The 12567-nt window shown below is 37.2% G+C and overlaps 1 protein-coding gene across 2 annotated transcripts in view; it reads right to left on the reverse strand.

Annotated features, from left to right (window-relative positions):
* Nucleotides 1-12567, reverse strand: part of ABCC8 (ATP binding cassette subfamily C member 8) — a 77440-nt gene that overhangs the window by 10131 nt on the left and 54742 nt on the right. For both annotated transcript variants that reach the window (XM_080595758.1, XM_080595759.1), the window contains 8 exons: nt 10693-10818; nt 9881-9980; nt 9049-9296; nt 7897-8057; nt 6700-6769; nt 5916-6073; nt 4579-4671; nt 876-978 (listed from right to left, as the gene is read on the reverse strand). In XM_080595758.1, the coding sequence (XP_080451884.1) occupies nt 876-978; nt 4579-4671; nt 5916-6073; nt 6700-6769; nt 7897-8057; nt 9049-9296; nt 9881-9980; nt 10693-10818 (1059 nt within the window). The remainder of the gene's footprint in view (nt 1-875; nt 979-4578; nt 4672-5915; nt 6074-6699; nt 6770-7896; nt 8058-9048; nt 9297-9880; nt 9981-10692; nt 10819-12567) is intronic.

Consider the following 12567-nt stretch of genomic DNA (forward strand, 5'->3'; position numbering starts at 1 on the left):
GTAACAGACTAGAAAATGAACTTTGTTGGAGGGAAGCTGTTATTCTTCTATGTTTGTACTGTTTCGTGACACAGGTATTAAGAGACAGAATTTGAGACTTCAGATCATCTATGACTGAACTTGTAAGACTAGTAAAATCTTATTATACTCACTAGCAGAATTTAAGTAGCAAAAGACATCACCTAACATGGAGTCCAAAATGGAGGTAGAAAAACACAAAATATGACTTACACTGAGAGCACATAAAAAGAGCCCACATTACCATTAGCAGCAGTACTGCACCTGTATCTATCAAAGCCTGGTACAAACATCATCATCTACAAGATAAAACTCCTTGACTGAATTTCAAAGAATTATTTTTAATAAATATTTTTTATGCCAGTCCACTTTACCAAGCACTCTGAGGAAATGAGCAACTGAGTATGTTCAGCATTCTTCAGATGACCCAAAACAGGCAAAAACCTGTCTGCATCCTTCTGCTTATTAAGAGAGCTTCTGGGATGTTGAAATGTTCCTGGGGGACTGACAACGCAAAGGCCTGCAGTGGCTAACAGTCTCACAAATGCATTCTGGCTGGCAACACAGCCAGAGCAACTCTCTGATCACTCTTCCATACACAAAGGAAGAAATATGACCTTTAAGAATTATTCCTGTCTTGGAGAAACAGCTGCAGGCTACAGGAAAAATTCATACTCCATTCAGTTTTCTGGATGGTTTGGGCACACGTTCAGTACAGATATCTATCTACCTATCTATGTACCTATCTATCTATGGCAAAGAACACAGACGAGGCTGGATAACTGTGGGTGCTTCATCAGGTTGCTTGGAATGAAGTTAAATCAATTCATTGTGTATACAAAAAAAAAAGTACTTGCCATACGAACTTCTAGCCATCGATTAGCAGCTGTAAGGAAAAGGGAAGCAATGTTGTTGGAATCTGTGTATTCAAGAAGCTTTTGTCGAAATTTAGCTTCATACCTTGAAGAAGAAAAACAAACAAAAAAAAAAACAGAAAACAGTCAGGCCTTAGAATATTATTAAAACAGTAAGTAATATTTAATTCTGGGGGACCTGTGTTCACGGGGAGTTTGACACAGGTTTAAGTCAGCCTGTCAGTAGTTCGGAGTGACATCTCATAGATTTGTATTAGACACATGTAAACTGTAAAGCGTCCTCAGGAGTAAATGGATGTTATTGCACTGATGAAACTCTGTGTAGACTTCTGATTCACAGGGGGCAGTTTCTAACTGCCTTTTACTACATACTAACTGTGAGAAAGACAAATCTGAGATTAAAAACAAAACAAAACAAAAAACAAGAGAAACAACACATGCATGTACTTGTGAAAAAAGTATTAGCACATGCAGAATGTAGTTCATCTTCTCAGTTTATCATATAAGCTAAGGTTTTAAAATTTATATTACTGTAGCGCCTAGAAATTGTAACCATTTTAAAAGCATAAACTCAAAGTACCTCTGGTAATGGTAGCCCTAGTGTTAATTACATGTTTGTCCTTATTACTAATGACTGGAGCATTTTGGAAAACAAAAGGCCAAGCTTACGGTGCAACAAAAAGTAACAGAGTGGAAAGAACCATTTTTTTTCCTCACAAATGAGCTAGCCACAAAATACAAAATAAGATTAATGGTAAAAAGTTCTGTTTACAGTTTATTATAGAGGATCCGCACCCACTTATGAGAAAAACTGCATGAATGAATTCTGCCTTGAACATAACAGATAAGGAAAGTGATTCCCGGCTACATGTATTTAAACTGAGATCTTGGCAGGCACACAAGTCAACCAGTCACTCCTTTAGCTGGGCCTATTTATTTGTACAGGTGTAAATTGATGTGATGTTAATAAAGTGTGTCAATAATTATGCCTAATAATAAAGGAGGAGGGTGGCACAAAAACCTTTTCCAGGGTAGTAACAGAAGCTTGAAGGCCTGAAGATCTAATTTATGCGCCCAGAAGCTTGCCTTTTTCCCCCTCTATTACATTAGAAAATTTAAAAGAACTTGCTAACCTCTCTATAAACTTTGCCCTACTTACATCCTTTGATATTGTGGTTGCAGCAAGCAGTACTTATTTATAAACTCAGCTCCCTGCATACTGGTATGAAAGAAAGATATGACAATGTTTTAATATGAACTACATGTCTTAGAGATGCTTTCAGATTTGTCCACTACCAAGTATCTTAATCCTTCTTTTGAGTACAGTATAATAAAGTTCCGACATAAATCATTTACGCTTTTCAGAAAAGAAAGTGCGACTTTGTGGAAATAATTTAGCTGTTGACAACTAAGTTATGTGCCAAGACATAATAGACACGTCTGCTGTATGCAACAGAAAATGGTTCTGAGAAACCAGGGCTGGCTCCGACCATGTTGGTGTGTTTGCATGGCGTAGAATGGTCGCTCCTGAAAGTGAGCACTAGCATCACCCAGTGCAGAGCTAGTGAACCCTGCCTTTCCTCAGGACTAATTATACTCGGCGCCCGACCATATAGAAATGGCTGTACTGCTTCCAGAAGTCATTCAGTCACATTTAACTTTGGCATCTCCACACCATGAGACGTTATGTGATGTAGGTATGCCTTAAAAGATGCGAGGTATGCATTACGAGTCAGTCATGAGCACGCACGTGGAAAGGCAGTGCAGACAAAGTTACCGCTGCTGGTGGGGTACTGCAGAAATACCAGAATTTCTCTTCAGAAAATGTCCCCAGATTACCAGTCTCTCAGAATACAACCCAGTCTTTGCAGAAACATTCACCTCTACATTTATCAATTAATTGGCACCAACCAATACTTTCTGAAGTGCCACAGAGCACCTGCAAACTATAAATTAGGCCTGGGCATCTGCGTGAGGTGTATTTATAGCTGCAGCAGTAGCTGTCTTTCTGATCTCCCTCTGGATTTTTTTGTACGTTTCTTCCCTTATGCATTCTGAGTAAGCGCAGGATGGAGAATTGCCAAGAGTAAGGACACTTCAGGAACAACTGGCACCTCCTAACTATATGACTAGATTCCTGAATTAGTGTTATTTTTAGGGATGCTCAAGCTAGCAAGTCTGAACTCCACTCCTGCTAATATGTTAGGCAGCTCAAAAGCTTCACAGTCCTAAAAATAGCTAGGTAACCAGCTGATGCAGGAGGCTGGCAGGCAGATGGAATACAGAACCTACTGAAAGCACGTAGCTGTTTGGGTCAGAGACGCATCCCTTAGTGCAGGGATTAAGAAAAAAAGAGGCACTAAATACAATTCTTTGAAAGAGGAATTCATCTTAAGGTGACAGGAAGAATCAAGAAGGAATGGTCCAAATGGCTGAAAATATTATCTAGATAGCATTAAATATAACTTATTATATTAAAAATTGAAAATATACAGCCATAATACCCTAAAGATCCTTTTGATAAAGTAAAAGCTTATATGGGTAAATGAGAAAAGCAACAATTAAAATATAAATTAAGTATCTTTAAAAGTGAACATAGACATAGCTACAAACTAGAGAATAATGTTGGCACTTAAGTTAAATATATAATAACAGCAATCAAAAATGGAAATTTGCTGTTCTACCACTCTTCAGGCAGCTATCTTCAGCCAAAAAGAAAAAAGATGTTACACTGGTTATTCTTTTATTGAGCTCCTGATATCCCAGTTAGAATTGTTTAAGAATACTATAACTTTGTGCATTACTTCTATTATAAAATTAGATCTACAGGTTAAGAACAATAAATATTTCTGTTTCACAGATAGAACAGTAACAGTATTAACTTGCAAAACGTGTAGACATCTAGATGAGATGGGTGTGGAAGACAGTTGACTGCATTTGAGTCAACTGGAAAAGACAAGAATAGCACTAGTGCAAAGAAAGCATCTGGTTAGCTCAGCAGTGGTAACTCTACTAGTGTCAGTGTGACTGCCATTTTTGTAACACAGATACACAACCCAGGCATGTCATCAGGTATTCATAGGCTGCTCCTGTGATCTCATGCAGACAGAAAAATGAATCAAAACAGGTGATAGAAGACTGTGTCTCCAAGTCACATATTTTCAAAACCAATATAAACAACCACATTTTCAGCTAGCAATCTGGAAAATAACTTAAGGTGTGAATGTAGCTTCTGAAGTTGCTAGCATGCACAGTTTATCTTACCAGGACATCGACCCATACACAAATTATTCTGGCACAACACGTTACTGCATATTAGTTGTTCCATGGAAACTGTCCAAACACAAAGTCTGCCACACCGCATGCTGCGGTAATTGCAAGCCAATTTAGCTTCTTAAATCACATTTGCCCACAAAGTTTTTTTCAGACTGCGTGCGACTGTGTGGAGATTTACTGCAGGGCAGCTGACACACATTAGTTTGTTTTTCTACAGTAACTCCTTTACATGCAAAATGCTTAGTGTTAAAGGTCCTTAGCGTTTCACAGTTTCCATTACTAGTGCTTTTGGGACTGTGGATTTCCAGGTGATCCAAATGACAGATTCTTTTATCTACGCACTTGCAGAACAGAATCAGAGATGGATATTCAAAAGTGAGGTGATAGATGTTTTCTTATAAAACTATACCTGAAGGCTCGGATGGTGGTCAGACCTTCAACAGTCTCTGAAAAATGGGAAAGTAACGGTAGCTGAGTGCTGTCATCCAGCTGCTGCAGATCCCTGGAAAGGGTTATGAAAAGAATTTTGTAAAAATCAGTTTTGTTGTGCAGTTATTCTCCTGGAGCAGTTTCAGAAAGTGAAAGGTAACAACATCAACACAAGAATTACATATGTAACATTCAGATACTTTGAAAGTGCTACAGGTCTCTGAGCAGGAAATGAAGACCCCAGGAGGACTTTTCAGTTTAAATTTTAGTGCACATGACCCTGGAGTTCTTAATAGGTCTCTTCCTTCACCGCCTTCCCTCGTTTCTCCTATATTACTATGTCTTACATTCAATTGTTTATTCATTTAAACACAATTCTGGTTCTATACTGAATATGAATTTAATGGGACAGCTCCATTTAAGACGAAGGCAGAATGCAAATTCCTTTCTGTTCCTTCTCTGTCCTCAAATGACAGCACAACTTCATACTGAGCTAACAACAGAATTTATACACTCAGTAAATAAGAACCTGCACTGATCTTGCTTCTCAATTTCATGTTTTGTCATCGAATCACTGGAAGCACATGTTGGGTGAAATTCTATTTGGTCTCAAGTCCTTCCAGCAGCAAGTAGAATTGGTTGCAAAGACTCCCTCTTGATCCATGCATAGATGAAAGAAAAAATGCAGTGTTGCTGCAAAGGCTTGTTGAGCACTACCATGTGGGAAGTAGCACAACCATAGGAGGAGAAAATCACAGATACGTCAGAAATTTTTCAACTTGTTAAGATCTCAAAGACTCCAAGAACAAGTGAGGATGTTCCTGCATGCAGGAGCCACCAGGAACCATGGGCAGTACTACTAGCGGCATAATGTAATGCTCCATTCTTCAGCCTCTCTCCCTGGCTCTACAGACCTCCATTTCCACCTGGATGGGCAGGTGGAACACCACGTTCTCTGCTCTGTCACCCCGTTTCCTTGGACATGTCCATCATGCAGCCCTTAGGGAGGACAGAATCTGTTGTATTTTTTGTTTTGTTATTTGTTGTTTGTTTGTTTTGTGTTCCATGAAATCTAAGAAACTTTGATCACGGACAAAGACCCTGCTCCTACCTACCAGAAGTTTTGCTCGAAGAGCTGCAGACAGAAGGCACTTGTAAAATGACACGTTTTCACTACAGTGGATTTGGCTTGCTTTCAGACAGGGCCATGTCTTTGACAGGACCAAATGTAAAAATAAAGTTCCTTAGCACTGCAATTCTGCAACTGTGCATTGCAGACGTTTCAATTTCCAGAAGGACAATGGTCTATGTTCTTACCGTGATGCGACTCGGAAGTACTTCTGGATGAAGTAACACATGATTGCAAGGGGAACCAGGGCAATGAGAAACATCGGTGTGACGTATGAAATTACAGCAAGAGCAGATACACACAGCAAAGTGGAGCGACTCAAGCACTCTAGGGTAGCAGGGATATGCTAGATAGATAAAAAAGCACACAGGTTCAGAGAAATAAACACATAACATATCAACTAAAAGATAACATTATTTCATATACTGGTCTCCTAATAACACAATGAAAAAAAAAAGAAGGATCTGAAACACTAAACTTACAGGTCTGCTTTTGAATTGACTGCTGGTTTGGGAGAGCAGTGCAGTCTGGGGTAAATATGGGCACTTAGAATTTTAGTCATTAATATTTCAGGCCTTTTTCTCATTTCATTTTCTCATATGTCTCAAATTAAATGTTTACCCACTCATTAAAAAAGTAGAGTAGACGCTCTTAATTTGGGGATATTAATATTGATCTACTTTCTCTTCCCTTTTCACTAAGATGGAAAAAAATTAAGCAAAAATTAATGCCCCTGCAGGGCATCTTAATCAAATAAGTGTTTTTTCCACTTATTAAATTCCACTTATGTGCATTTAAAGATGAGGAATTCATCCTGAACCTAGAAAGTTGTGATACAAATTGATATAATATTAAACATTACAGATCATCAGTAAACTTCACCTAAATAACAGTATAAGAAATGAAAATCCAATCTTTCCAACTGAGAAAAATAAGATACCTTGGGAGCTTGAATTTATTTATTCACAGTACCTGGTCAATGGTGTTGCAATCAGCTGAAAATCTGTTGAGTATACTTCCCAGAGGTGTTGTTTCAAAAAACCTGAAATGAGCCAATGAATTGGAAAGGTTACAATACTGATATGAAAATATTTTTTCTCTTTCTTTTCAGCTAGGCACTGTGCCACAGACACAATCAACAACCACAGTAAAGTTACTTATTTTTTGATGTTAACCATGGGTTTCCAATAAAATGGCAGTCTTGACTGTACCCCAACAACAGCGAACATCTCCTCAGCTCCCTTTACTGCCTAAGAGCTGTAATCATGTGATTTGCATAGAACAGAATACTTCCAGATTTGCAATCTGAAATCTCTTCAGTTCATGAAAAGCACAAGCAAAATTCAATCACAAGTCTTACATTTTTCTGGGAAGAGAAATGCATAAGAATAACTCCTGGCATAATACATTAAAAGGCCTTTCCTTTACATTTGCATATGCAAAATACAAACTTCATTATTGCTTTATTGTTAACTGTCCAATAGCTTATGCTGAATCTGAAGTTTGAAAAAAAAAAGTTTTTTTTAAAAAAGCAATGAAGTTCTCCATATTTATACTTCCTTCGTGAATTCTGGGTCAAATATTGGTAACTTAAAAATAAGAAGGTCTTTTTCCTAATGTTCAGTAACAGTTGCAAGTTCCAATCAAGCTAAAACTTTAACGTGACAGCATTAGAAATAAAACTTATGCAGGACAACAAAGGCCTTTACTACTACCTGTGCAATCCCAGTATACACTATTGATGCCTGTGATGACACTTGTCTAGGCTCATTATCTTTCATGGGCTTGCACAATCATTGCCTGACAGTAAATATTTCCAGTGATTAAGATTATGACGCACACTCTGTATGAACTGTACAACATATTCATCAATAACTGTGTTTTCTCCTTAATTAAAAACAGCAAAGAGAAATGAAAGATGCTAGGAAGTTAGTATCTGAAGTCACAGTCAGATGGGAGAGGCACTTGACTTATTGTCCAGGAACTTGAGCAGCCTGGGTACCGTTTTCAAAAACTGCTCCGTAGTTTGGTACCTGGTGATTATCAATGATGCATTATAACATGTGATTCAGAGTCGCTTCATACTAAAAACGGTGCTTAGAAAGACTGCCTTGAACTAAGGAATACAGAATGTCTACAATACAGTCTGTATTATAATCAGAGGAATACCTCATTGGTGCCAAAATTATCTTATTTAGTAAAGAAGAGTGCAGCTTTTTGGTGACTTTCAAGCCAGTCCACTCCACTGCTATGGATGTGACAAGACATAATACAATTCCAAGACAAGAGAGAATGCTGAAAAATTTTGAATATGGAGAATGGTCGAAAATCTAAGAAACAAAGAAAGAACAACCAATTATTCATTGTAAATTATGCTTAAAAATTACTGTAAAAGCACAAATGCAGGACTGAAAAATAATGTGAGCAGTAAATCCTTTTTCCTTCCCCAAATCCTCCCTAAATTAAATTGCCAATGATTTTCAACCTTGTTAAACCACAATTTGTTAACCCTTCAGAGAGGGGAGCATTTGAATGAAAAATAAGAGAGAAATTAGAAGTTTAAAATCACAGAATACTATAAAAAAGATTAATATTTTTTGGTAATTTCATCTGAAGGAACAAAACACATCTTCAAAGCATTTATTACAGCTTGGGGGTTCGGTCTCATCTTTAAATGAGAATAGAATACAATAGCTTTTATTTTGAAATATTAATTTCATATTCAAACCCAGCATCAATAAAACATCTTTTAGAGATGAAAAGAATGATTCCAGTGAAATCAAACAAAAACCTCCAAACATTCATGTAGATTATTGGAGGCACTAATTTCCTGTAAACAAAGCAATCCCAGTTCTAATAAAATCTGCTATTACTTTGTACATACAGAGTACCCTGCTAGGTAACACCAGAGTCAGTTCCACGTGAAATTCACACAAAGAACAACCAAAATAGCGTGCTCATCATAAAAATCTGGTTTACCATATATTCCAAAACTTGAATGCCCTACTGCAGTGAGAATGCTGCAGTACGGGAGAAAGATAAAAGAGCTGCAATATCAAAATCACTTTAGAGTCCAAGGTCTAGGCATATCAGTCAAATGATGAAAACGTAGGAGAACAGAACAACAATGAACAAAACTTAATTGTTAGCTTTATTGCACTGTGTTCCCAAACATGCATTAACCTTCAAAATGATTTTGAGTAATAAAGCCACTCCAGTGTGGAATACAGCATGTTGCATACAAACCTTCGAGTAGATTCTGGCAGTGGGAGATTACCACTGGTTAAGTCACAGGAGAAAGGTGAACGAGACTTTACATACCGCACACTGAGAGCAGTTTTTCATCTCTAGCTCCGTTTTCTCAGAAATGGCCTCTGAGGTCCATTGTGCCAGGCAGTAGTCAATGGCCACCATCACTGTGTGCTTCAGCAGCTGGGACAGAACCAGCAGCGGCAGAAGGAGGATTCCCGCCGCACTGAGGTATTTTCCACAGGCTCTCCAGGGCATCTTTGCTCTCTGATGAAGCACAGAGGACAGGTTGTCTTCATCATCACTTTCTGTTACTTCTTCTGCAACATGCAGGAAAAAAAAAGTACAACCTCACTGATTTACTCTTACAGACTTTTCATAGGAACTGGCAAGAGGCAGCTACAAAAGATGAGTTATAATAAAAGATAAAGAATGGCTTAAAATGAAATTATTTACTCAGGCAAACACATATGACTTTGCTAAAGTTAGTAGTAATACATGGTAACGACACAAAAAAAATGTTTTGTCAGTTTAAAAGTGTTGACTTGATTAAAGAAATGCATTTTTTTTTTCTAGGTAAAACCTTAAACAAGTGTGCTTAGCTACTGATAGGTTTGAAGCTCACCCAACATACCAACATAAATTATTCAACGTTAATTCATCTCTTGTTACCAAATTGTGTTCAAGTATAATAAAAAACCCTCAGAAGTTTGACGGAAGCTACGTCTTCTGAATGTTCAAAACACTGTAGTCTAGACGTAAACTCAATGGATACAGCACTCTTACAAATCATGACCCACCTAAAAAACAATTCTCTTGCCAGTTTACAAGTTGCTAATCCATTCTAATATAATTTAACTGTAAAACAGTAACGTAGTGGTACTGGGCCTAAATGGCCTTTTACCTTCATCTTCTTCATCATCTTTCAGCAGAGCTTCACGGGAATACATAGTCCTCCGGAGATTCGTTCTTTCCAGAACAGTTTTTGTTTCAATTATAGTCTCCTAAAAAAGGAAGGGTTAGTGTGCTTTCAACCAGAGAATTAATCAAAAAATTACTAACCGTTAAAAAGCTTGTTTTCAATCAGAACATCAGTCAAAGATAAAAGTAGTGAGAATCTGACAGAAGGCAGTCATAAGTGACTGATATCCTACCACTATGTAAAACCAAAGGGCATAAATTATATAACTGACATTAATTTCAGGTTGTCAGTCCCAGCACTCTCAGAGTCTTGGGTTCCTAACTTGGACAGATATCCCTGCATTAAAAGAACTAAGATGAACATCTTGTTAATTTTCTGTTGTAGTATTAAAGAGATTTGGGATTTGGAGGGCCTGTTACAAGTACATCTGGAAAAATTTCACCTAATGACGTGAGTAAATTCAAGTGTATTTTATAGAAACAGTTGTCAGTATCGCACATTACCAATGCTTTTCCCCTAAAATGGCCCAATTTAATATTCCTTAGACAGGAATATTTTGATAGGACTTCACTATAAGAATAGGCCAGAGTCAACAATATCAAGGAAGTGGGAGAAGTCCAGATTCAGGAATTTTCTCTTAATAAATAAAAGATAAAGGAAATGGTAACAGTAATAGTACATTCATACTAAGTTAGAAATCACACACAGAATGTCAATCCTGGCTAATATTTTCAACCTAAAAAAAAACCTGTTACATTTTTTCACAAATGTTAATTGCCTAGCCCATCAAAAACCTTCTCCAGCTCTTGGTCTTGTCGATTCATTAGCGTCTTCCAGTGTTCAAAAAGCTCAGTCTCAGATTTCTGAATGTCCTTGAGTGTTCCTTCTCTCTGGATGTTTCCATCCTTCATTGCAATTATCTAAAAAGTTAAAAACAGAAGCTGTGGAGTCACGTATATCTCTATTTATTTTAAGGATATGTTGTGTGTGGACAGAATTTCTCTTTTATAAGAATATTTCTATGAACAAATTAGTCTTTTGAAAACAGATAGTTATCTTTCAACTTTATCCCTTTTACCTGAGGTACTGCAAAACCAGAAGCTTCCTGCGCTCCAGACTTTCTGAAAGGAAGGTTGTTTTTAAGTAAGAAAAAAGAAGAATGGTGTCCTCTTCAGCAGACAGGAGAATGCATTACTCTTTCTAAATACAAGTCATTAGCAAGATAAGATTTTAGAGTTCTCTTACCTCCTAAAAGGAAAAGGCTTTTAGCAACACACTGCGTGCAATAAATTTTGCCCTCGTTCAGGCAATTAGATATGAGCGTGCTGGCTCCACCGTCTGTTTGATATCATGGACTTGATAAGGAAAAGCTAGGGATTTTGAATCCCTAAAGCTTTTAAAAGCATAAATGGTAGACACAGTCTGAAAAAAAATAATTATATATGCAAGACAAAGTCTGAAGGGTGTGGTTTCCAGGTTTATATCAGTGCAACCACATTATACACATAATGTAACTAACTTAACTTTAGATCTGAAAAGGAGAATTGGAAAATGAGGCGTGTGGATTGTAAACTCATGTGACATCATTAGAAAATGTTTAATACAGTGTTTATTTTTCTCTCTTCCTGGAAACTCAGAATTTCAATGGAAGAAAAAAAAGGAAATATATTCCATTTATTGCTGAGAATTTGCACCAGAGGAAAGGAAGAAAAGCAAATGGATCTTTTCGTGGTCTGTTTATTCAGGAAACCCCCGATTGAATAGGACCCTAAACTCTTCTGAGGATTTTGCTATGAAGCTTTAGGAAGGCCGTCACACATACTTCAGGTCATATTTTTATTTAAAATTCCTTAAAATAAAACAGAATAAATTATTCCTGCTGCACCACATTGCGTAAAACTTTCTAAGGCTTAATAAGACCTTTGCTTCAGAAAAAAAACCACTGAACTCTCTCTTAATAAGCAGTTATTAATTATAAACTTAATTAATGCAAACTCTTCCTATCCTACAAGCTGTTTGGAACAATTTATTTCGTAACACATTACTGAAACCCAGTTAGAAGATACTAACAACATTCTCATTGAGTATCTCATATAACAAGAGCACCTAGAAATAAATCTGACATTTGGAAAAGAAAATGAAAGATTATGCTGACACAATACCACAGTTGTGCATATTGAAAAAAAAGAATGCTAACAATTAAAAAAGAGGAAGCTAAGCCAGAACCTCAAATGTAGGGGAAGAAGACAGAAAATTCCTTTATTCTGAGAGATGTTAACAGCAAAAGCAGAACTGTGTTGAGAACAGCAGTAATTCTTACAGGTGTACAACTGAGGGACAAGGTCACAGAAGACACCATAAAGGATAAATGCTTCCCACCAAAAACATGACGAAAGCAAGATTAATGTCTATCTGCAACTTTACAGCAAGCCAATATGAAGAACAGAAAGCAGCTGAAATATGATTATTGCTTGAGACAGAATAACTGCTGCTATAGTCTGTGCAAGCTGCAAATGACAGAGAATCCCTGCTAGGAGGCATAACTGCAGTAATCAATCCTTGTGGGCAGAAAAACCTGTGACACTGGGGCTAGATAACTGCAGGGGAAGTACAAGGCCAGTGTGAACCAATGAACTAAAAAAAATAAATCCAACAAACCAAACAGCCTT

Source organism: Anser brachyrhynchus, assembly GCF_964034855.1.
Source record: "Anser brachyrhynchus genome assembly, chromosome: 5".
In the NCBI taxonomy this organism is placed as follows: domain Eukaryota; kingdom Metazoa; phylum Chordata; class Aves; order Anseriformes; family Anatidae; genus Anser; species Anser brachyrhynchus.